This window comes from Cydia splendana, unplaced genomic scaffold (genome assembly GCF_910591565.1).
Source record: "Cydia splendana unplaced genomic scaffold, ilCydSple1.2 scaffold_70_ctg1, whole genome shotgun sequence".
In the NCBI taxonomy this organism is placed as follows: Eukaryota; Metazoa; Arthropoda; class Insecta; order Lepidoptera; family Tortricidae; genus Cydia; species Cydia splendana.
Genome location: NW_026946900.1, coordinates 4,376 through 29,906, shown reverse-complemented (window position 1 = coordinate 29,906; position 25,531 = coordinate 4,376). Strand labels below are relative to the sequence as shown.

General features: G+C 38.7%; 1 protein-coding gene and 2 long non-coding RNA genes across 3 annotated transcripts in view; 2 read left to right on the top strand and 1 right to left on the bottom strand.

Moving 5' to 3' along the window:
- Nucleotides 1-15,887, top strand: part of LOC134805861 (uncharacterized) — a 303,036-nt gene extending 287,149 nt beyond the window's left edge. The window contains exon 2 of the long non-coding RNA XR_010146411.1: nucleotides 12,877-15,887. This is a non-coding gene — a long non-coding RNA (uncharacterized LOC134805861). The remainder of the gene's footprint in view (nucleotides 1-12,876) is intronic.
- A 49-nt stretch (nucleotides 15,888-15,936) lies between these two features.
- On the bottom strand, nucleotides 15,937-16,580 carry LOC134805854 (uncharacterized). Its single transcript, XM_063779058.1, has 2 exons — nucleotides 16,052-16,580; nucleotides 15,937-15,977 (listed from the first exon to the last, which is right to left on the bottom strand). Exons 1-2 carry the CDS (start codon nucleotides 16,578-16,580, stop codon nucleotides 15,937-15,939), a joined length of 570 nt encoding a protein of 189 aa, XP_063635128.1.
- A 250-nt stretch (nucleotides 16,581-16,830) lies between these two features.
- On the top strand, nucleotides 16,831-24,904 carry LOC134805858 (uncharacterized). Its single transcript, XR_010146409.1, has 2 exons — nucleotides 16,831-17,342; nucleotides 24,565-24,904. It is a non-coding gene; the product is annotated as an uncharacterized LOC134805858 (long non-coding RNA).
- The last annotated feature ends 627 nt before the right edge of the window (nucleotides 24,905-25,531 follow it).

Sequence of the window (25,531 nt, the reverse complement as noted above, 5' to 3'; positions counted from 1 at the left end):
CACGTGTAGACGCGTTCATTACCAAATATTGATTTGATTACTTAATTTGTACTTTGAAGCCCTAATCCGCATTAGGCCAGCGTGGGGACTATAACCCAAGCCCTCTCGCGAGTGAGAAGAGGCCTGTGCCCAGTAGTGGGACGTATATAGGCTGAATTATTATTATTATTAATTTGTAGGTACTTTTGATTAGAAATTTAGCAATACAAGGACGTTTTATGTTGTTTATTGGCTTTCGTGCAATCAAGTTGTGTATCATTTGATGATCTTGAGGGAACTCTAGGGTTAATTAGGCATCATGATGCCCACAAATAAACAATTATTTGATGATCTAGGACTTTCTGCGACATATTATATTCATGTCACTACCTTGACGTAACCATACAATAAATAATAGTATGTACTATTACTACAGATTATGACCGCAAGGTGGCGCAAGCGCGAGCAGGCGTCCGTTCCATAGCGGTGCGCGGCAACTACCAGTGCTAGACACCAAAATTGGTGTGGGCCGCATGTACTTGTAGCGACGCGACGAAATCGTGGAGTGAGCTACGCCTGACGTAACGTTGATATATGTCTACTAACATCTCATATTTACTCTATTTAATGGTATAAGCATATTATCATGAATATATGAATATATGAATTGTAGTTGTCTTCACAACTAATGCTGTAATTCGATTAGCAGCGCATCTGCCCTATAACCAAGACACGATGATTTTGTAGGGTACTACACCTGGAACTCTAATTGATTGCATTGACGATGACGTTTCCAATTACATGCCCTACGAGACCTGTTACAACAGTATGCTGTAAACCCTGGACTACTACCTTTCAGCTAAGCTTATTGTACTTAGATCTGGCAATGACAGCAGAACTAGTGTTGATTTTCAGAGTAAATATTTAACCGGCGAACATATTTGTAGTCATGAGTCACTACTGGGATCATATTTCACTTAGATCTTGCATTTACCTGAACCACCGTATGTTGTTGTTCTTTTATAAAATCACGTGAGTACTTCCTTATCTGCAAAGAAAACCTCTCATCTGGAAATCGAAAGAAGGATATTTCTGATCCGTGTTCTTTCAGAATCCGGTATCTGCTATCGGTGACTGCCTGCAAATATTTTCTACATATTACGCATGTGTGTACGTTTACGTACGTTGTACGTTTGTATGTACGTTGGCTTGCCCCGCAGTCCACATGGTTTCAAAGTTTCTGAAGTGACTTCATTTTAATTTGTCTATTTGGAGAAATTAAACAATCATCGTTTAGATGTAAAGCCGTGGACCGTGGCTATTGGTTCGACAGCTTAGTTCTCTTAGGCGGCTTCACCTCTAATTCAATTCGCGATTTTTCGAAACAGAATCAGTAACTCCACTCTAACTAAACTAAGGGTATTCCGTCTCCAGAAGCGCGCGATCAGGATAATCGCCCGTGTCCCGCACAACACTCCTGCACGACCCTATTTTAAAAAGCTGGGGGTACTGACTTTACCAGCAATAGTCATCTTGCAGGTGGCTATGTATGTGAGGTCAAATCTTTCGGCCTACAAAACGCATAGCATGGTACACAAGTACAACACACGTAACGCCCACAAGCTCGTTGGCGTGGGCTGTAAAATGGCCAAGTCGGCCAAGCTCACCCACATCATGGGGCCCGCCGTCTACAACAACCTGCCCTATAGCATCACCAGCGCCCAGAGCTTGGGCAGTTTTAAATGTCGCCTCAAACGCTGGCTTGTTGAGCACCCGTTTTATGATTATGACGAGTACCTAAATTTTCATAAAAGGGATGTCAAGTAACTCTTAGTGTTAAATTATTACAAATAATGTAATGTAATGATGTGATGTTAGATTTATTTCAAATTGAATTTTTGTTTGTTCACGGCATATTGTAAATATGTTCTATATATAACGTGTAAATTGGTTTTATGAATAAATGACTTATGACTTATGACTTATGACTAATATGTTGCATAAAATTTATTGTCATATTTTACTTTCGCATAGCAACCCTTGGCAGAATCATCATTTCGCAGAATTATATTTTGCATAAGTTTCATGGCATACTGTTGTTTCGCACAATTTTGTAAAGCTGAATAATACAATGGCATAATGTCAATTTGAAGAATAATCCTATAATCGAATAATTGTTTTGCCAAAAATTGCGTCGCATAATATTTACTTGGCATACTGTCTTTTCGCACAATTTCCTTAGGCAGAATAATTCATTGGCATAGTGTTGATGAGAATAATATTTCCGTATCCTACTCCACCAATGAACACCTTCTCCAACAGTTCCTATTGAGTAGGGGGGTACACTTCTGGCAGCAATTCCTTTAGTGTAGGGGTCGCAGTTCTAACCTAACCTAACCTACAGTTCTGGAAGCAGTTCTTTTTGTGTAGGAGTCGCAGTTGTAACCTAACCTAACCTACAGTTCTGGAAGCAGTTTCTTTTGAGTAGGGGTCGCAGTTCTAACCTAACCTAACCTACAGTTCTGAAAGCTGTCCTTGTGTGTAGGGGTCGCAGTTCTAACCTATCCTAACGTAACCTACACTTCTGGAAGCAGAACCTTTTGTGTAGGGGTCGCAGTTCTAACCTAACCTAACCTATAGTTCTGGCAGCAATTCCTTTTATGTAGGGGTCGCAGTTCTAACCTAACTTAACCTACAGTTCTGGAAACAATTTCTTTTGTGTAGGGGTCGCAGTTCTAACCTAACCTAACCTATAGTTCTGGCAGCAATTCCTTTTATGTAGGGGTCGCAGTTCTAACATAACTTAACCTACAGTTCTGGAAACAATTTCTTTTGTGTAGGGGTCGCAGTTCTAACCTAACCTAACCTATAGTTCTGGCAGCAATTCCTTTTATGTAGGGGTCGCAGTTCTAACCTAACCTAACCTATAGTTCTGGCAGCAATTCCTTTTGTGTAGGTTCAGTCAGCGACATGACTATTATGCGGTAACAATTTCAGCAGAACTTTTATTCTGCTGCATAACATTCTGCGAAATTCAAGTCTGCAATATGAGCAATATGCCATAAGAAATTCGGTAAAACGTAATTTATGCTACATACAATTCTGCGTATGTAAAATCGACGATATTAGTATTCTGCTATTCAAAATTCGGCCAAATGAATGTTATGAGACATGACAGTTATGCTAATTATACAATTATGCAAATGTATCATTCGGTTAAAAATGTTTCTGCGAAACCTGCTATGCGAAGTGTATTTCGGACAATCGATATTATGCAAGATAAAGGGAAGCCGTAACGTTTATGGTCAACGTTTTATGATGTATGATTGTTATACCAACGGCAGGTCGATTGACAACCCGCTGCTTAGATAATCTTCCGAAGTGGAGCTTGTTACTTGAATTTTGAACCTAATTTCACAAGTTTCTACCTGACTGATGTGAATAGAGCACTAATTACAATATAAATGCCTTTGTCTGTTCGGTCTATTGGACGGAATGCGATGGAAGGTGCTTGCTGTTTTCTACGTGTTACTCTTAGTTCAATGGTCTCTGTTTCACAGCTACATAGTAGACGATTTAAAGTAAGTAAAAGATTTCTCTTTGTAACAGGCCGCAATTTTTTAGCTAATGGTCAATATTTAGCGAGTATACAGGAGATGCTTCAGTATTCCCAAAGACACTATCAACCCGACTAGTCATTCATCATTCAAAAGAGGGATTTAGTGCGATGATTTTTCACTAATATATATGAGTATCATAAACTCTATTCTTTTCAGGTTTAGAGCCTCAATAAAGAGATATCTCTTGTTAGCCTATGACAGAGCCGTAAATGAATTGGCATTATACTTGTATTGGTATTCCTATTCAAAAGAGAGAGTTTTAGTTTTCTTTCCTTCTTTAAGGCTAACGTCAATTTTCTTGCCTCCCCCTCTCTCTTTTTGGTATAGGATCTAGTTGGGCAAAGTATAACACAAGGTTTTTCACTTTGTACTTTTCCCTTTTCACAGTTTCTTAACTGCTATTTTTCATGCCGGTTAGTCATACAGTTTAGGATCCTCAGAATGTATATTTTTGATTTGTTTGGTATCTCACGGCAATTGTTTGTTATCAACCCAGACCAACATTTGTACACGACCAAGACGGAAACATTCCTTTTTCCTGGCAGGTTGAGACAATTACTGTAACTGCATTTCGTTATCAATTTCGCGCCAAACCCGCTAATAGAAATTCTGCTGCTCGTCGTTCTAAAAGGTGACACACCATTTGGTCGGCTACAATGATGATGACGCCACTAACTAAGTCGTGCATTGGTTCATGACCATGCAGATCTTAAATGCGAGGCCCACCGTGCAGACATCGAACGATAAAGCGACCAATAAGACGTCCGCTGCCGTATTAATGGTAGACCATGAGACAACGGTTTTTGTTTAACAAGACAACGTCATTTCAATGTCATTTCATAGGACGATGCGATATCGTCTCATAGGACGACGCATTAATGTCTCACGATACGACAAAATGTAGTCTTATGGAACAATGCAATGTAGTCCTATGGGAAGCAATATCCTCTCACGGGACGATACCACAGGATGGCGCAATGTCTTCTCACATGATGACGTAACTCATCGCGATGCCTGTCGTTTCACAGGATGACGCCTTATCGTTTTACAGGACGACGCCTGATGTCCCACAGGACGTTGTCATGTCATCTCACGGGACTACGCTATGTCGTCTCACGCAACGACGCTTGTCGTCCAACGGGACGACGCCGTGTGCCATTTATACCCGTAGGTATTCTATTTATGGTGATGGCTATAAGAGCTCACTTAGTCTCATCGCTGGGCCACGGGCACTGAGCGGAATGTCACAAGGTCTTTTAACGAGACGATGCTCGTCGTCTTACAAGACGCTGCCATGTCGTCAGTCAGGACAATACCATGTCGTCTGTCATGACGATACCACAGGACGACGCCATGTCGTGTCACGGGACGACGCCATGTCGTCTCATGGGACGACGCCATGTCATTTCACGGGACGACGCTTGTCGTCTCACGGGACGACGCCATGTCGTCTCACGGGACGACGCCATGTCATCTCACGGGACGACGCCATGTCGTCTCACGGGACGACGCCATGTCGTCTCACGGGACGACGCCATGTCGTCTCACGGGACGACGCTTGTTGTCCCACAGGACGAGGCCATGAGGCGTAAGTACCCGTGTACTTTTTGTGACGGTGCCTGTAGGAAGGTCACTGCGTCTCGTCGCTGGGCCATGGGCACCGAGCGGAATATCACGAAGTCGGAGGTTTTCAAAATATTTTTTACGATTTAAATTTCTTGATCTTTTTAAACTTGCTTTGTAAACGTGTTGCTCGGCTGAGTTACAAAAGCGTACTGAAGACTGAAGAGAAAGCAGCCGCGCGCTGGCAACCGGGCGACATTAGTACTTGGGTAGCGCGATAGATGGCGCTACTAGTTGATGAATTCGCTTGATTAGGGCTGAGTTACAAGGGTGTTATCTCATAATGTGGTTCAAGCGAAGGCACGGACACCTAAATGAAAGTTTTTTTAACACAATATAAATTTATAAACATACTAAACGTATAAACATGTAATCGTAATCTCATTTTTAAAGGTGTCGTGTAAAGTTAGGACATGATTTTTTTAAATCAATAACTACTAAAAAAAATTTTATAACCCTTTAAGTGGCGCCAGCGAAAACGCGAAAAGTAGTCAAGTGGCGCTGCGGATAACAAAAAACCGGCCAAGTGCGAGTCGGACTCGCGTTCCAAGGGTTCCGTATATTACACAATTTTTAACAATCAGTTTACAGTTACGGATTAAGATATTTTGATGCCCTAAGCATTTCTAGGTGCCCCCTTCATCAAGATTACATTGATTTTTTGGTAAATTGAGAGAAGTTCATTGCCGCATTACAGCTGAGAATGGAAATCAGTCACATCATTTTATCACGAAAATTGACAGTGCCGCAGCAGTAATGTTGCAACAGAGTACCTAATGCTGTTGCAGTCGCCACCCGAATGTCACCTTTATCATAGCTTAGAAAGTAATAGAAACGCGAGCGAAGCGAGCGCGGAAATTTTCCGATATAAAAACGCAATATGATAGACAGTTGTACATTTTTACTTTTAGTACTTATGGAAATCAGTCACATCATTTTATCACGGAAGTTGACAGTACTGCAGCAGTAACGTTGCAACAGAGTAATGTTGCTGCAGTCGCCACCCGAATGTCACCTTTATCATACCTTATAAAGTTATTGAAAACGCGAGCGAAGCGAGCGCGAAAATTTTTCGATATAAAAACGCAATTTTAGTTATAGTCCCAACCAGGCGCGAATCCAGGATTTCATATTCATATTCATATTCATATTCATATTTATTTATAATATCATTAATATTACATGTCAATTTACATATTACTAGGTACAGTATCATATTATATTTATCCACGTACCTAGTACGTGATTTATTCAACATAATATTATAATATACTATGTATAGGTAGTATATTATATCTTTACATTTAAAAATTCATTATAACTATAAAATGTGTGCCCGAGAAGCCATGCTTTTAGTTTGGTTTTAAAACATTGCAAGGATGGGGCGGAGGTGACCTCTGCAGGTAATTTATTGTATACGGTCGGACCCATCACGTGAGTGACCTTCTCGGACTTCGCCAGTCGTCGCTTCACAGGGAGAAGCATATTTGGGTGCCGCAAACAGCGCGCCGAATCTGAGCGTTTTTTGTATTCGCTTAAATTGACATATGTATAAATTGCTATCTGATAGATTACTATCGACGGCAGAGTTAATATTCCCAGCTCTTTGAAATATGGTCTTACTGAGGTTTCCTGTGCTACCTGGACCACAGATCTTACGGCTCTTTTTTGTAATCGGAACGCGCGCTCCCATTCTGCGGCGCGTCCCCACATTTCAGCACCATATTGCAACAGGGAGTGGACGGTCGCGTAGTAGCTTGTCCGCACGGTATGCTTCGGCACGACACGGGCCAGGCGGCGCAGAGCGAAGCAGGCGCCACCTAGCTTACCACACAGCTGGTCAATATGGGTTGCCCAAGTCAGTTTCTGGTCTATTTTGAAACCTAAAAAGGTAGTGGCCTCCACTTGTTCCAAGCTAACTTCGTCGGCCTTAATTGTCAGCGGTCTGGGTTCGCGGCCACCGAGGTGGAAATGGAGAAAGTGTGTTTTGGTTAGATTTAGTGCTAAACCATTAAGGCAGAACCACCGGGACAACTGATTTGCAGCATCGTTCAACCCGATCTCCAGGCTGTCAACACTTGGGGCGGATATAATGCCAGCGACATCATCTGCATACATTAATATGTCAGCAGCCGATATCGCTTCGGGTAGATCGTTTAACAGCAAGGAGAACAGAATGTTAGACACTGACGATCCCTGTGCTACGCCCATTGATGTTGTTAGCGGGTCCGATTTGGCTTGCCCCCCGTCTCCCACCACGATTTGGGATCTGCCATGCAATAAGTCTGTAAGGAGGCCGTGCGCAGAGCCACGTATACCGTAATGTAGAAGTTTGGTGGCTATTACGTTGTGGTCAGCGACGTCGAAGGCTTTGGAGAGGTCACAGCAAATCATTGCAACCTGTTGCTTCCTCTCCAGCGCGTCTGTAATTCTGCGCACGACCTCACGCACTAGATCCGCAGTGCAGCGCCCGGCTCTGTACGCATACTGTCGTTCAGACAATGCACAAGTCGAGGTTAGGAACGTCGTTAGTCGTTGACAAAGCCCGTTCTCCAACACCTTAGCGATACAGGGTATTATAGACACGGGCCTGTAATTGTCGATATTTTCCCTCTTTCCTTTGCCTTTGTATAAGGGCGAAATCTTACTTACTTTCAATGGCGCAGGATACGATTTGTCCCTAAGGCAAGTGTTGAATAGGTAAGCTAGCACAGGTGATATGGTGTAACCTATCGTGTTTAGTAAGTCCATGGAAACTCCGTAAACGTCTTTGGTGGTTTTATGTGGAATACGGGTTGAAATTATAGTATGGACTTCGTTAGCAGTGAAAGGGGTGAGCCTCATAGAACAGTCTGCGGGCGCGCGGTTCCCGCTCAGCTGGGCGCGCACTAGGTCAAGGTCAGCGCGCGGTGCCCCGCACGCTAGCGCAGCACCCACAAACCTTCCATTCATGGCATCGACTGCGTCCCTTTTTGAGCTATATTTTACACCATCCGTGTATTCAATTACCTCTGTGAAGTCAACGGGAGGTTGGGAAGTTTTCCCTCTTTCCTTGTTAACCACATTCCACATAGCCCTACATGTATTTTGCGCATTGGTCATCTGTTTTACATAAAAGTCCCTTTTACATTGTTGCATTGCATAGTTGTATTTATTATTTAAACTTTTGATGCGACTTTTTAGTTCCTCATTTAATGGAAACTTCCGTTCTAATTGAATACAGTCAAACAGTAAAGATTTAATATTTAAAATGTCATAAGTAACCCAGGTATCAGTTTTTTTTGCACGTGATTTCTTTTTTAATGGAAAACATATATTAATCTTCTCTGATAGAATGTTACATAACTTGGTTGATAATATGTGAGCCGCACTTGTGTCTGAAACAAATTTCATCCAATCTATGCTATCAATCATTAATTTAAAATTAGCCCGGTTCATACAAGAATATTCCCGGGTTACGCGTGTTTGAGTGAAAGGTGGTCTGCGCTGTCCCGCCAATTCAATGCGCACAGCGTGGTGGTCTCCGAGGTTGGTTACCATGGGCGAAGCCGTCACCGAACCCGTATTTACATTACAATACGCGTGATCGAGTCCCGTGGAGGTATTTGTGCTGACCCGGGTCGGAAAATTAACTTCATTTATACAACTATGGGACATTAAAATATCCTCGAGATTTTTTAAGTCCGATGTTTTTTCACCTAAGCAATTAATATTCATGTCACCTACTACGATGAAATTTTGACTGAGTTCGTTAGCTTTTTCGAGCACACATTCAAGATGGGTCAAGAAATCCTTAACACTAGTTAAATTTGATCGGTATAAACAAATAACGAACAAATTAAAGTCTATTAAATGTATAGCCGATATTTCACAAACCAGTTCTTTCGATAGATCAGTCAGTTCGGGTACGTTCACTGCTTTGATATTGTCTTTAACGTATAGGCATGACCCGCCATGAATTGATATTTTACGGCTATACGATGACACCAGAAGGTATTTATCTATGCTAATACATTTTAAATTTGCGTCTGAGAGCCAGTGCTCGGTAATTGCTAACACATCGCATTTTAAATCTGTTCTTAATAACACCTCCAACTTATCTGTCTTGTTGTTTAGTGATTGCACGTTCTGGTGGCATACAATAATCGGAGCACTGTTGTGGTTAGTTTGAGCGTGTGCAGTCGTCGCATGCGCTGCCGCGCATCTACTGAGTCGCTGCCGCGAGTGCCGCGGGCCGGTCGGTGGTGGGGCCCCGCTGCTCGCGGGGTCTGACGCGAAACCAGTCTGTGAAGCGTATTCCTTGTGGCCACGAAGTTGGCGATTTTAACCGCTCGCTAATACTTTCCGGGAATCCAATTACGAATGCCGCGTGCCGGTTGGTTTTTATTATTCTTTTCTCCACGGAATAGTCTTTTGTAGTTTGTATCTTATTTAAAAAGTTTCTAATCTGGTCAGTGGTGGTGTCGGGTTGGAAATTCCAGGCCTGTATATACTTAAAGCGTTCTGCAGATTGCAGGCTGTTGTCCTCGTTGCCCACTCCAATCACTACTGCAGATTTAATTTTTTTATTTTTACGGCGGGGTTGTTGCCATTGGCCGGCATTGTCATCTTCACTCTCAGCTGACTCGAGTATGCTTAGTGGCCCTTCATTTATTACGTTTGGTTGTGAGCCTTGTGATATCTGTGGAGTCGGTACATTGTTGCTCTCGCTACCCGTATGCTCAAGCTTGTTTAGTGGCCCAACATCTACTTCGGCTAGTTCGGCCGTCATCGTCGTCAGCGGCGATTGCTTAGGGGCAGTCTGTTTGTGCGTGGATGCAGTGACTGGTGTTGTTATCTTTTTCGCACTTACTGCTGCACTTGGTTTTTGTCGGGGTTGGTTTATACTCGTTGAAGCTGTCGTCTTGCTCGCACGCTCAGCTGCTCGTCGGCCGCGATCGGTGATATTCGCAGCGGTTGGTGTTGTGCTCTTTCTTCTCGCGGTGGTGGCTGATGTTTCTTTACTATTCTTGTCCACCGGTTGCACTGTCGCACACAAAGAGATATCTGGTGTATCGATACTCGATAAGAAATCTTCAAGTACCTTCTTTTGAGCCTCTATGAGTTTTTGTTGCGCCAAAATTTTCTCATTTTGAGCCTTAATTAGCGCTGATTGTTCTCCAATTTTCTCAGAGAGCGAAGTCAAATTACTTGTCACATTAATTATGAAGTTTTTTATATCGTGTATGGCCATTTTAAAGGTGTAACCAATAAAAATCACCAAGAGCTACACACAACACGTCTATCTTATAATCCGCACACGCACACATATACAGAGAAGGGATGCGACAGTTTTCTATCAGCCTAGCTTCGCATAGGGCTCGATATTTAAGGGTCTCAGCGAGGTTGTTTTCATGCATAAAATATGCAAGAAAGCAGTGAGCTTGGAATTGAATTGGCGAAGTGTGCATGAGAAAGGCAGTAGGCCCAGGTGCGAAAGAGGAAAGCTTGGATTTGGATCCACGCCCAAGTGTAATTAAGGCAGAAGATCAACTTTGCCGTAAGGCAGAAGGCCTCGCATAAGACCTAACGCCGAACCGCAAAAGAGTGGGTTGAAATCGAATCTATGCATGTAATCACGACTCTTCTACTGCTACCGATTGTTTCCCAAAGAATTACGCGCCATTATTTTTGCAAATTAGCTTTTGGACAGCTAAAAAAATCGTGTGGTAAAAACGATGTGTCTGTCCCTAATTTTAAAATTTCTTCACCTTTTTCAACCTGGCATTTTGGTGCCCCCCCCCTGAACGTGGTGCCGTAAGCACGTGCTTGTTTTGCTTATTGGTTACAAAGTCTTTATTAATTCAACCATTAAAGTCGACGAGTACAAAAAACTTTGAGCTAGCTCTCAATTTAACATATTTTTTTAAACATTATTTTTAATTTGACCTTACAATTACTCGTAAGTAGGTAAGACCGTTAAATATTTAAAATGATTATCTTATCAGAAAATTATCACCAATTACTCTAAGAAAACTACTACTCTAAGTAATCCGGCACTGTTAACAATGTATTTTTTATGTGAAACGTGAGTGAAATCTCTTTAAAAAATCCGTAGGGGTCGGATCAAAAACTGTAATTAAGTCCGACTCACGCTTGACTGTACATTTCTAATAGGTTTTCCTGTCATCTATAGGTATAGACCTATTTTATGTATTTTTTTTTTAATTTAAGACTTAGTAGTTTCGGAGATAAGGGGTGGGGAATGGTCATTTTTTGCCTATTTTCTTGAATAACTTCTAAACTGTTTATTCGAAAATTATAAAAAAAATATATTTGAGATCCTTACAATAAGCTCTTTCATTTGATATGTAACATGATATAGTTTGAAAAATTAATTTTTTTCATTTTTTCATTTACCCCCCAAAAGTGGCCCCCATGTTTAAAATTCATTTGTTTACGTTACATGTCCGTATTTGGGTCACAAACTTATCAAACATCAAACATCAACATTTATTCAGCAAATAGGCCACAAGGGCACTTTTACACGTCATCATTGAATTTACATAAGTACAAGGAAAAATAATAACATCAACAATTTTATAAAATAAAACTAACAATTCAATCTAACGTATTACAATTACTAAGAGATGTATATGGTCTCTTAATGTCGAATTACATAAAAAATACAGATACAAAACACAAAAAAAAAAATCTATAATATTTAGAGGTGTAAATGTCTCTAGGTGTCAGAACTATAAGATTATATAGTTTATCAAGTTATCCTTAGAGATGTATAGGGTCTCCAAGAGTCAATATCCTGTATAATTAATACATTCATTAAGAGAAAATAAACATACGAGAGCAGAATGAGGCGTCTCACTGTAATTAATTAATAAAAATAAAGTTACTAAGTATAATAGCTTGTGTTAGCTTAAACAGACCAGTCTCCACAAACAGCACCCGTTCACGAGTATGACGCGTATCTCAGCCATCGCCTCCCTCAACCTTCATTCGGGAAAGTGGCGACCCGATCAACGACGCCACCGTAAGCAAAGACTTTTAAGCGAGCATGACATGTTCAAGCTACCGGCCTATAATAATATTAAAATAGTAATAACATGTAGCTGTAAGACACGGCATTTTGTGCTCGTATGTTACATAAAAAGACAGTATAGCTTCACATAATTACTAGCCTAAGTTGACTTAGAGATGTAAAGGTCTCTAAGTGTCAGAAACATTAAAAATATAGGTATGTACAATCAAAAATAAAAATAAAATATATAAATAAATAAATACTTAGAGATGTATAAGGTCTCCAAGTGTCCAAAACTAAAATTAAATTAAACAATTTAATCAAGCGAGAACATCATTGTCTCATGTGTCAATTCTACTGGACACTAGCATATTTAATTCACAATGTAAAAAAAAAAACAATATTTATTTAGCTCTTATTATACTAATGAAATCAAGCTACCTGCTTAAAGGCATCTCTATCGTTTATAAAATTATTTACAGTGTAGTACGCCTTACTTAACAAGGAGCGCTTAATGTGCGACTTAAATTTGTGAAGTGGTAAATTCACTACATCAGTGGGGACTTTGTTATAAAAACGTGTACAGTTCCCGACGAAAGACGTACTAACCTTACGGAGGCGGTGGGCGGGCACAGCAAGCTTATGTTTGTTTCTAGTGTTATAGTTATGGATATCACTGTTAACCTTGAATTCGTGGATGTTTTTCCGAACATACATAATATTCTCTAGTATGTATTGAGATGCAACGGTAAGAATGTTAACTTCTTTGAATTTCTCTCTTAGGGATACTCGAGCGCCCAGTCCATAGATGGAACGTACAGCTCGTTTTTGCAGCACAAATATTGTCTGAATATCTGCCGCTTTTCCCCACAACAGAATTCCATAAGACATAACACTATGGAAGTAACTAAAGTATACCAGCCTGGCCGTCTCTACGTTTGTTAGCTGTTTGATTCTCCTCACTGCATAGGCTGCTGAACTAAGTTTTCCGGCTAGAGTGCCTATATGTGCATGCCATTGCAGTTTGGAGTCTAGAGTGACTCCCAGGAAAACAGTTCGATCCTCAAATTCCAGCGTATCACCTGTTATTTTAATCTTGCTGTTATTTACCTGCTTGACGTTAGGTAGCGTAAACTTGATGCATTTGGTTTTCTTGGCGTTCAAAAGCAAATTGTTTGCCGTAAACCAGTTTACTATGGTAGATAGCGCGTCATTAATGCTCTCGAAGCTATTTTCCTTTCTGTCCACTTTAAATATAAGGGAAGTGTCATCTGCAAATAACACTATATCATGTCTATCTTGCACAACTTTTGGTAAGTCATTAATGTATACCAAAAACAGGAAGGGACCAAGAATTGAACCTTGAGGCACTCCGAGGGCTACCGGGGACCCCGCCGATTGAGTTCCATTAATAACTACTCGCTGAGTTCTATCCGAAAGGTACGATGAGACCAGGTCAAGGGCACTAGCTTTTATCCCATAGCGGCTTAATTTTCTCTTTAAATTTTCGTGATCAACGCAATCAAATGCCTTTGACAGATCACAGAAAATTCCAACAGCATCTTGAGCTTTTTCCCAGGCATCAAAGATGTGTTTTAGAAGTACCGCACCGGCGTCAGTAGTTGATCGACCTTTGGTGAAACCAAATTGATTGCTATCAAGCAGTTTGTTTCTGTTGAAATGTGACAATAGTTGATTCAGAATAAGTTTCTCGAACACTTTGCTTAATGCCGGTAGTATTGAAATCGGTCTAAAGTTCGTGGGATCTGTTCTTGTTCCTGATTTAAACAGAGGGATAATTTTGCTATGTTTCATAATATCTGGAAAAATTCCAGCATCAATGCATCTGTTGAAAATCTCAGCTAAGTATGGTGTAATTGACTCAATAATGGAATCTAATACTTTGACAGACAGGCCCCAAAGATCTTCTGTTTTCTTTAAATTTAAAGACCTAAAAGTCTTAAGAACTATATTCGGAGAGACATACGAAAATTTGAAGATTTCTGTACATTCTGCCACATTTGTCTTCAAAATTTCTTCAGCGACGTCTGGCGATGAATTAAGGGATCTTGTTGTTTCTACCGGGATATTCGAGAAAAACCGCTCAAAATGATCTGCCACTTCACGGTCGGAACTTACTAAAGTGTCAGCAATTCGTAGGTTGTAGTGCGGATCCTTCAGTTTACGTTTCCCAGTTTCATTGCTGATAACTTGCCATACAGTTTTGACTTTATCGCTGGAATTTAGGATCTTTTTCGACAAATAATCGACTTTAGCGGCGACACACAACATCTTAAAAGATTTAGAATAATTCTTGACGTACTCCAGAAATTCCGGTCTTTTATCAGTTGCCTTTAAATCATATAAGTCGTAGAGCCGGCGTCTTTTCTCGTGAATATCCGGTGTAGCCCAGTCGCTAAATTTAGTCTTGGCCTTGCCTTGCACCTTTTTCTGAATGAAACAGGCATCAAATTCCTTTTTAATACAATTAAACAACTCGGAACTCAAACAGTCAGGGTTTTCCTGGGTACATGAAAGACAACATAATTGTTTAGTAATATTACGATTGAATAAACCTAGGCGACTTTCGGAAATCGGCCTGCACAAAGTGTCTTGAGGAATTTCTTCAGTTTTCCCACTGAAAGAAGCTTTTAGTCCACAGTGGTCAGAACTTAGGTTATTAATAACAGATTTACTAATCGCGTCATTATTACTAAAGATGTTATCTATACATGTAGCACTGGTTGCTGTGACTCGAGTGGGCTCACAAAATAAATTGACTAAATTGAAGGATTTGAAAGTATTTAGTAACCTTCCACATAATGACGAATTTTCTAGCAAATTAATATTGAAATCACCACATACAATTATATTTTTATGACTTCCAAAAACACTACTAAGTACTTCATCTATGACTGATTCGAATAAGTTATAGTCTGCCGATGGGGGCCTGTACACGCATATAATTATAAATTGTTCCAATTCAACACAAGAAAGTTCTATAAGGCGTTCCACAGACATGTCAACAATGTCTTTACGCTCCTTACTTTTTAAATTATGTTTTACCATTATCAATGACCCGCCGCGATTGCAAGATCTCCTAAAAAATGAACTTACTATACTATGATTATTGAAATTAAACATAAATTCATGACCTTTAAGCCAGTGCTCAGTTATACAGAGAATGTCAATATTCGAGTACTGTATAAACAAATCAATTTCGTGTTCCTTACAGGTAAATCCTTGGATATTTTGATGAACTAAGTTCAATAAATTGGTTTTACCAAACATACTAGCATCACAGTGATCAATAGGAACGGAGCCGGCTGGTGCACACGTTGTCGTAGCGGTTAGTTTAAATTCAAATCACCAGGCGGCTCCATTTCAAACCCTACGCTACCAAGGCGTATAATACTACGTGACTTAAGGCTATTAGACGCCGTGCTAGCCACGACGGGGTCTTCAATATTATATGCTAACAGGTTAGCACACTCTACTAGACATCTTCTCGGTAGGTAGGTTCTTTTATGGGGCATAACAAAATCTTCTATAAATTTATTCGTATCAAAATACGAAATCGTACTACTGTACAAGGAAAGGTTATACAATAAAGAATTGTAATGAAATACCCTCTTATTGACCTTGCTCGACATTCTATAAGGGAGCGCACAGATAATTATTTTAGCAACCTCTCCCCGGTCAATCGCCGACAGCGTAGCGGATAATTTTAAGATATCTCGCTTAGTACAGTCTACACTATTCCCTAATAAAACTATAAGCGTCGAGTCGCGGTCAAACTCGCCCGCAGAAATACATTCGATCAGACGATCGACAGAGGCCCCCGGGTGACAGTCGTTGATGACGCCCTGCGACAAGCGCTGCGCCAGCAGCACGCCGAGGCCGGCGCCCACCTCGTCCGAGTACAGCACGGTGCGGCGCCCGGGCGCGCGCGGGCGGCGCGGCGGCGAGGGGAGGCGAGGCGATGATGGCGCTGGCGAGACAGGGCGAGGCGGGGACGGCGCAGGCTCGACATAGGTCAGCAGCGATAGAGCCAGCTTGACTAGGCTCGGCGGTGAAGGAGCCGGCTCGACGCGGCACGGCAGCGATGGAGTCGGCTCAGCGAGGCGCGGCCCCGATGCAACCTGCTCGACGAGGCTCGGCGGTGACGATGGCGGCAGGGGCGCCGGGTCCCCGAGGCTGGCGGCGGGCGCGCGGGCGGCGCGCGACGCGAACAGCGCGCGCAGCGCGGGCGAGTCCGGCGCCGGCGCGGCGGGGCGGGTCGGTGGCCGCGGCGAGTCCATACGCAGAGTGTAGCCGCTCCCCGGTTCTAGAACATTATTCATAAAGGCTATGTATTCCTGTAACGCTTTACTTGACAGTTCGTCTCTATTGTTTAAGTTTTTCAACTTTAATTCTAATTTTTGTAATTCATCGTAGCGATTATTCAATTCTTCTACTGCCTGGTCTAGTTGGTATTGGCAGTTTAGAAGTTCATCGCTTAAGGCGACACTGTTACATTTGGATTGTATTGTTTTGAATATTGAATTATGCCGTTTTAGCAAAAGTTTCGATTTCTTTATGAATCTACTAAGTTTTAAATATTTTTTAATTTTTTTGGATCCTTTCAGTGCGACTTTAATATCACTACTGCCTTCAATGTGCACAGAACTTTTTAAATCTACTGTTTCCACCATTGGGGAGAACCCTATGCTATCATCAACTAAATCTACATCAAAATCATTAATTTCAGCAAAAATACTTAAATTATTATCTGGCTGTCCGGAGTGGCCGGAACAATACTTGCAACTATGTTTTGATTCTGACTCCTCCAGCTGCTGTTCTAAGTCCTGGATGCGTTGTAATGCCTGCTCATGTATCTCCTGACAATTCTTGAACTGATCAACGGCAGTTTGAAGTTCATCCCGCTGACCCTGCATGTCTTCGAACTCAACGTCCTGGTTAGCGAGCTGAGCCTTGAGGGTTGTGTTTGTTCTAATAACTTGCTCAAATTGCTCTGCACTCTCTTCCTGTTCTTGAAGGAGTCTTTTGTTCAATTCATCGGCTGTTTTCAATTCTTTCTGTAATTGCTGCATTTTAGCAACCAGGTGTTAGCAACACTGGCGATCTTTAAAAATAAAACAAATAAAATGTGGGTAAGAATTGATTTTTAATAAAAATATAACAGGCGGGTATTCTAGAGAGGCAAGATGATCGAGGTGTAACGGCTGGTTCTTTGTTAAAATAATATAAGTTTAATTAATTTGAAAAGCAGAATACATTGATTTACAAATCAAAGGCTGTATATATTTCTGGAAGCAGATGACCTTTAATATATCCGAAGTGGTAAGAACGTTTAGAGAACCTCAGGTATGTGTTAATTTTGATTACATACAAATTTTAACAACTACACGCCTACAATTTGGAATATCACTTGTATTAAATAATATTGGAGTAGTGTAAAATAACTATACAGTAATACAATATTAGTGGCATATGTAAGTAGTGCCAGTAAATTATAAAAAAAAATATATACAATCATTGTACAGGGTACAAGTATTGAGATTACAAAAATAAAGGAATAAAGGTTTTTCTGATTAATATTTGTTACCTATTTTACGAATTGACGTTTTTGATAAGCGATTAACTTCAACTTCAAACATTTTTATTGCCAATAGTTATATGACTTAAGTACCCTGTAAGGGCACAGCAATTTATCTTTTACATAATTATACATAAGTATTAAGTATTAACCTTATAAACTACACTGTACAGACATTTTAATAAACTATGTATAAAAAAAAAAGAGTTAATAATTATGCAGTTTCAAGTACTGTTTATTCCGGGAGGATCATCAAAAAACAAACTCTTGCAGTGAACGGTAACTCTTATCCAGTAAATACCTCTGTAAAATGGTCTCAAATGATTTGGGATTTCTTCACTTAAACAGATAACTGGTACATTACGCAATAGGTGTAGGTAGGTACATAATTATGTTATTATAAAATCATTTAAGGTTCCCCCTTGCCTATCCTGATTTTATTAAAAGTAAGTATTCATTTTATAATGATGATGGTGTTATGGGTAAGTGTTTCTTTTATCAGCCATAAAGTACCACAATATGATTTAACTAGCTGACCCGGCGACTTCGTATGTCGTTGTCAGTGAATGTCGTGTTCGACTGTTCGTGCTACCTTTCAGGTGAACTTAGTTTCGGCTTTTATAGCTGACCCGGCAAACTTCGCACCGACTAACAATGTAAATAATTATTTTTATTTTAAAATATTTCTGTGTCAACTTAGTTAATTAAATGAAGAAAAGAAATAGTAAGCATCAAATTCAATAAAACAAAATGTAATTAAACTCGGAAGATAACATTAAACATGTTTTAAAGGCGATTGGCCCGAAATTGCATGTTGATGTATTGTGATCTGAATTCAAGATGTTTTTGGAAAAGTATTTCTTAATAAATAATTTTATATTGATAAATCAGGCAGAGATGATGTACAATTATTAATGAAATACGTGATTTTATGATCAAATTTATCTATTGTACATGTTTGAGTTACGATGTAAAGTTATATATGTCAACGTCAAACAACAAGAAGGACGAACTTATGCGGCAAAAGGAGATGGATGGACCCGTGTTGCATCATGTGTTGTCTGTTAAAGCGCAGTGGCGCCCTCAATCATTTTCTACAATTTCGTGTCGGACTAACCTAGGAGCAATTTTATGGCAATGAATTACTTTTATAATTTTGTTTACGTCTATTTTAATAGGTATTAACTGAAATAAATGTCATATATTGAGAAAGTTACCAAGGCCTACATAAAAACAAATTAAAATATTTTCAGGAAAATAATTTAATTTGTTCTAATATTTCTAACTGTTTAAATAGTTTATCTGATATTCCGATGGAGACAAATCAAACAGTAAAACCATGAAAATGGGTCAGCTGTTCTCGAGTTATGTGTTGTAATATAACAAACACGACTAAGTTATAAGATAGGTATATAGACTATTATAGATTGTTTATATCATTTAGTGATTTTAGTAAGATTATTTACGAGTAAGCTAAAAAGAAAACTACCCACTAAATATAAAGTGCAGACTACAAGATATTAGCAATTTACGAAACGCTTGTTTTCGCCTTCACGCCCGGTCCAATGTTAATTGACCCCATGTGATATACGGCCATTACACGTGAATGAGGATCAGCATTATTTGGGTTTTCCGTGATGCAGCGATCGGTGAGCTTGATCAATATAGAAATGTATGGTAGACTAACGTTACATCTTATACAGTAAGGTCATTACAACTTGCATCGTTTGTCTGCACAATAAAGCTGATATTTCAATGAATAATTTAGTAATGGGGATGACAATTTTTAATTAATGTATCAGTCGATCAGGTTTGTTTTGAGGATCAAATGTGTAAATACAAACCCAGCAGACAATTAGGCGACACTCAGCACCTACTTTATAACCTTTAGACATAGAATGGCTGTAAAATAGTTGCATAGTCTTAGCTTAGCCAGGCTGAGGTGACATAAAACTGGTTAAGAGGTTCAGCTATAGATTTAACTTACAGTAGCTGTTTTTGCTGCTACTCGTATAATGCGTGTTGGGCAGCTGGTGTTGTGGCTCTATGTGAGTTGTAGGCGGCTGCAATTTGCACTTTGGCTTCTGAGCGGGCGATAAAAAGTCTTTTGTAGCTCCTTGTATTGCAATCGTTGCTTGGCTCCTTTGTGTCACTTGCAGTTGAATAGAAAAGTTGTTAGTCGCGGTTGTGGGTCACGTAGTCGCGGACGAGCGCTGTCCAGTCCAGTACCTTAGTACACCTTATATGTTATTAGAGACTAACTTACAAGCTGAACCTATAGCGCCATGTAAATTAGGACGTAAATACTGAATAAAAATGCATAGCTTTACTCAATTTTGAACGAATGATAGCACCATAAGTACTTAAAACCGAACTTCACGAATGTAATTTGATTTTCGGAAATTACATGCGGTGGACCACAATTAGAAGACTGTTATTTTTTTGGATAGATATGCCCAGTATGGTCCAGTATCAGGTCCTGTAAAGTTTTGTTAATGGTACATGTATGTATCTAGTTATTGACGGTATGATTGGTTCCGATATCATAAGTCTGCTGATGACGCTGATGAGCATTATAATGTTTCTTTTTATTTCTCCATTGGATTTCGCTTCAAGCTGTCACAGGGTAGCCTTACGAACGATAATACAAAAATGGAAAATAAAATACTCATGATCTTCCCATCATACTATCGAGATGACGCTGACAGGTTAAATGAGACGTTCGAACGTAGTAGTAAAAGAGAGTACAAATAGAAATGATTTATTAGCAGAAAAAGGGTACAATAAGTGTCTTGGGTTAAGTGTGTAATCGTTTCACCTTCTTCAGCTGTTTATAAGCAGCATGCAGTACACCGTTAATAAGAAATTAACATAGTTACATTTATAAAACTACGAGGTACATGAGCCAAAATGGCAAACATAAATGAACATTAAAGAATAGGTATACTTAATAACTATACCACCAAGGTATATCATAGACAACAGTAATTAAAACAAAGTAACATTTAGTTATCACACAGCGAGTACCTACCAATAGTAAAAAAAAAAAATTGTTTCGCTCCTTATGAGCAACATAATCAGTAGGTAATGTTACGAGTATTATAAAAGCAGTGATCTAGAAGCCAGTCAAATAGAAGTTTGTTAAACTTATGGCCCCAAGTGATTATGTGAACAGGTATAGTTATTGTATATCTTTATATAAGCATTTTTTCTGCATGTCTATCATACAGCGTGGATGGTGTAAGATATTGTGCTCTTGGGTTGACGGAGCACATATCATAAGGTCTTGGAAATATTTTGGATATGATTTTTGAAAATTACAGATTTTGAGTATATACATACATACAAGCCAGATTTACAGTAATATTTAAATAGTGGTTTACAACTGATCCCCATAGGAGCATTTGCTAAAGTATGATGAGACGTAGCCGTGATAAGCCATAAGGACTGCTTCGTAGGAAACAGATAGTCGTAATTTTTGCAGGCCAAGACGAAATGGTCAAGTCTTGAACATTATGACAGAGTGGTTAATGGTCCTTCCAATTTAAAAATGAATCGAAATTTAAACCAAATAACTTAATTTATGTTACCTGTTTTATGAAATGCATAGTCATTTATATGAATGTTGAGTTGTCGAGGTATTGTTCCATATGAGTGAATTGCATAAATTGTGTTTTCTGAGCTTAATAAGAAGCTTACTAATTTCCTATCCAATATTTAGTATCAGATAAGGCATTATAAATATCTGTTTTATACATATTTTGATCTTGACCACTAACTGAAATTATAGTTGTATCGCCATCTGAATATCATTAATGAAAAAAGATCCCCTTCCCCCCTTAAGTAATAAATAAGTGTAGCACCTACTTTAGAAACTATCGTTACAAAGAGGTGATCAGTAATTAATTTGGTTGTTAGTTTTAAAAAATTTACTGATTTGCGTACACTGCATTCTGTTGGCTAAGTAAGATTTAAGTCAATCATTTGCCTGGCCTCTAAATTTCATTAGCATATAATTTATTGAGATGCTCGGCATGATCAATTAAGTCAAATACTTTTGTCATGTCGAGGAAAATTTCCATAATCGGTGACTTATTAAAGTTTTGAGTCACAAATTTGACACATTCAAAACAAGTCAATTCTGGATTTAGTCCTTTACGGAACCCAAATTGGTCAGGGTGTAAAATATCATGTTTAGTAAGGAAGTTATTATTGTCTTTTGTTAATAAAAAGCTTTTTCTATTAATTTTGATATTATTGGGACAATCACTATTGTGCTGTAATTACACTGTAAAACTACGATCTGTAATTATTGGGATCGTTACTTTAAGATCGTCAAACGAAGCTTTAAGCTGTTCTGGGGAAAAGCCTTGACTGAAGGATAAATGTACATGAGCAAGAGGTCTGCTTAAAAATAACCTACTTAACTTCACTAGTTCGGTTGAAATATCGTCAATACCAAAAGTTTTACTATTACTCAACTACTGTTGGCATTAAGAACATCGTATTATGGACTATTCTCAACATTTAGTTTGGTTGTTAACTTATTAAAATTACTTAATCGATAAAATGATTAATGTAGGATAGTACATTACCTATATCTTACTAATTATTATTGGTAGATCTTATAATTCATTTTGAAAGTAATTATATCTGTTGTCTGATCTAAATTTGGTACCTGCGTGGGTATATGACATTCCAGGTTGCTTTACATTTATATATTATTATTAGAAGATACATATATATTTGCTATTGCAAGTTTGTTGCGATTTGTGTATACATTTTCTTAATATCTTACCATATTTTTGAAGAGTTTATTGTTTGGCAGATAACCTCTTAATTCCCTTTTGTCGATGATGATGATGATGATAATGATGGGAAAACACAGATCGAAAAAAGTCTGAATAAGACACAGGATAATTAAACGCTTCCTGAGCGTTGTTCGAGCTAATAACTTCACAAAAGAAGAGAGCCTCAGAGCCTTTATACTATCATGAAACTTTCGAATGTTAAATCAACAATAAATCCTTTTCAGTTCAATCCAGTTCGTACCAGTCTTGATTTCATTAATGTTTAAGGTGACAGGTCATAAACTGATAATTCAAGTTGGTGGGTGTCAGTTAGCATTACGCACACATTAATACATAAATCCTAGTTGGTGCTTTTATGTGCATTGCCATGTTAATACTTCTCATTATATTTGTCTTGATAGCTCCTTTGTAGATGAATTATCTTTTAGAGTGTCTATATTCCGATCACCATAAACAACAATATTTCTCTATTTGAGTGTTAAAAATTGAAGTAAATTATTATCAAGCTTGTGAGGAAAAACACAGTAATGGGACTGAGTTTTTATGGTATTCTATAAATTGTAATTGTTATGCAGTAAATGCTAGTTGTTTCAATGCCGCAACATTTAAAAATGAAAATGAAAAAGGTTTAGTGAGGCAAATTAAAGTAGAAGTTTGACGCTAAATGTGGAATCATAACCTTATCCTCATTTTATTGTTCGGTATGAAATAATTATTTACTTTTGAGTGGAGAAGTGACGAAAAAGAAATTGTTAGTAGTCTGCTACTAATTGTATTACCAGTTGTAACTGACATGAGTTTATTTACAGTGTTTGGAGTGTGTCCTCACGTCTACGGCGACGTGTACACATAAGACGGAATGTGTGATCTCGTCTACGGTGACGTGAGTAAGAAGGAATGTGTGATCTTGTCTACGGTGACGGATACACATCAAAAAAAAAAAGAAGGTATGTGTGATCTTGTCTACGGTGACAGACACACATAAAAAAAAAAGAAGGTATGTGTAATCTTGTCTACGGTGACGGATACACATTAAAAACAAAGAAGGTATGTGTGATCTTGTCTACGGTGACGGACACACATAAAAAAAAAAGAAGGTATGTGTAATCTTGTCTACGGTGACGGATACACATTAAAAACAAAGAAGTTATGTGTGATCTTGTCTACGGTGACGGATACACATGAGATAAGGAGTGTGTGATCTCGTCTACGGTGACGTGTACACATAAGAAGGAGTGTGTGATCTCGTCTACGGTGACGTGTGCACATAAGGAGTGTGTGATCTCATCTACGGTGACGTGAACACATAAGAAGGAGTGCGTGATCTCGTCGACGTTGACGTGCACACTTGCAAAGAAGCGACGTCTACGCTGAAGAATTGTGTGATTAAATCGACGATGATGAATGCAATTTCTGAAATAATTGCTTGCATAATGAACGTTATGTTATATCAAAGTGATACATTGCCATAGAAAGTTTTATTTCATTTTAGTTTTTTATATGCTTATTAATGATGTATTGTATAAGATTAAAGTTACATTTTGGAATACTAGTTTTGTTAATGTGTTTATTGTAAATAAATTCTTGATTGTTAAGAGATATAAAATAATTGTATGAGGCCATACGCCTTGTGTAGAATGGCCGAGCATTAACCGGAATGGGGACATTCCTACAACAGAATGGCCGTCTGTTAGCAACACTGGCGATCTTTAAAAATAAAACAAATAAAATGTGGGTAAGAATTGATTTTTAATAAAAATATAACAGGCGGGTATTCTAGAGAGGCAAGATGATCGAGGTGTAACGGCTGGTTCTTTGTTAAAATAATATAAGTTTAATTAATTGGAAAAGCAGAATACATTGATTTACAAATCAAAGGCTGTATATATTTCTGGAAGCAGATGACCTTTAATACAGGACATCCCTGCGTGTAGTCATCTTAGTAGTTTGTGCTGTAAACATATTCATAGTGTATGAGATCTGAGCAAAAAAGATGAATGAATTTCAATGCTTCTAACAGAATAAAGTGATTTAAAAAATGTTAACATGAATACACTGACTTGATTTATAAGTGTTAAGCTTCTTAGATTTTATAAAATAAACTTTATAATTCACTGTTTTGTAAGTTAACTGCTTACCGCAGGGTATGATTTTATTGTTCTTGAGGTGATTGAAAATGAATTAAGATATTTAAATAGGTTAAAATCCTGTTATGTTTTAAACAAAGTTCTCCTCAAAACGTATAAAGGTAGCAAAAGGAAGTAATGACAATTAAAATTCCTGGACAAATAAACTAAAGACTAGGCTTATAAATTATGAAAACAATACTCATCTGTAAAAATCTTCGGTGAAATACAGGCAAATACGGTGTAATTTTTAAATCTGGAACGTTACATCGTTGACAGTTTCCTTGTTTTTTGTCGTCAATATATTTCTTCTTATGTTAATGTAACACTTTAGATAACAATACAGCACTTTAATTGCAATGTGAAGGTTCTATTTATCACCATAACTTGTTAATTATTCCATTATAATAATTATATTACTTATTTAAATACGCAAAGCTAATTTTGATGTTTGGTCCCGGCCAGTGTTGCCAGGATATCTCTTACATATGTGTACCAAATTTCAACTTGATTGGTCCAGTAGTTCCGGAGAAAATCGGCTGTGACAGACGGACAGACAGACAGACAGACAGACAGACAGACAGACGCACGAGTGATCCTATAAGGGTTCCGTTTTTTCCTTTTGAGGTACGGAACCCTAAAAAGCAGTCACGTGGCGGGGCCCCGATGGGTGGTCAGCGCAGATTAAGAGAATTTTACAAAATCGCTGATTTAAGCTTTTCTATGTTTCTAGGTTTAAATATATTAAATCACATATC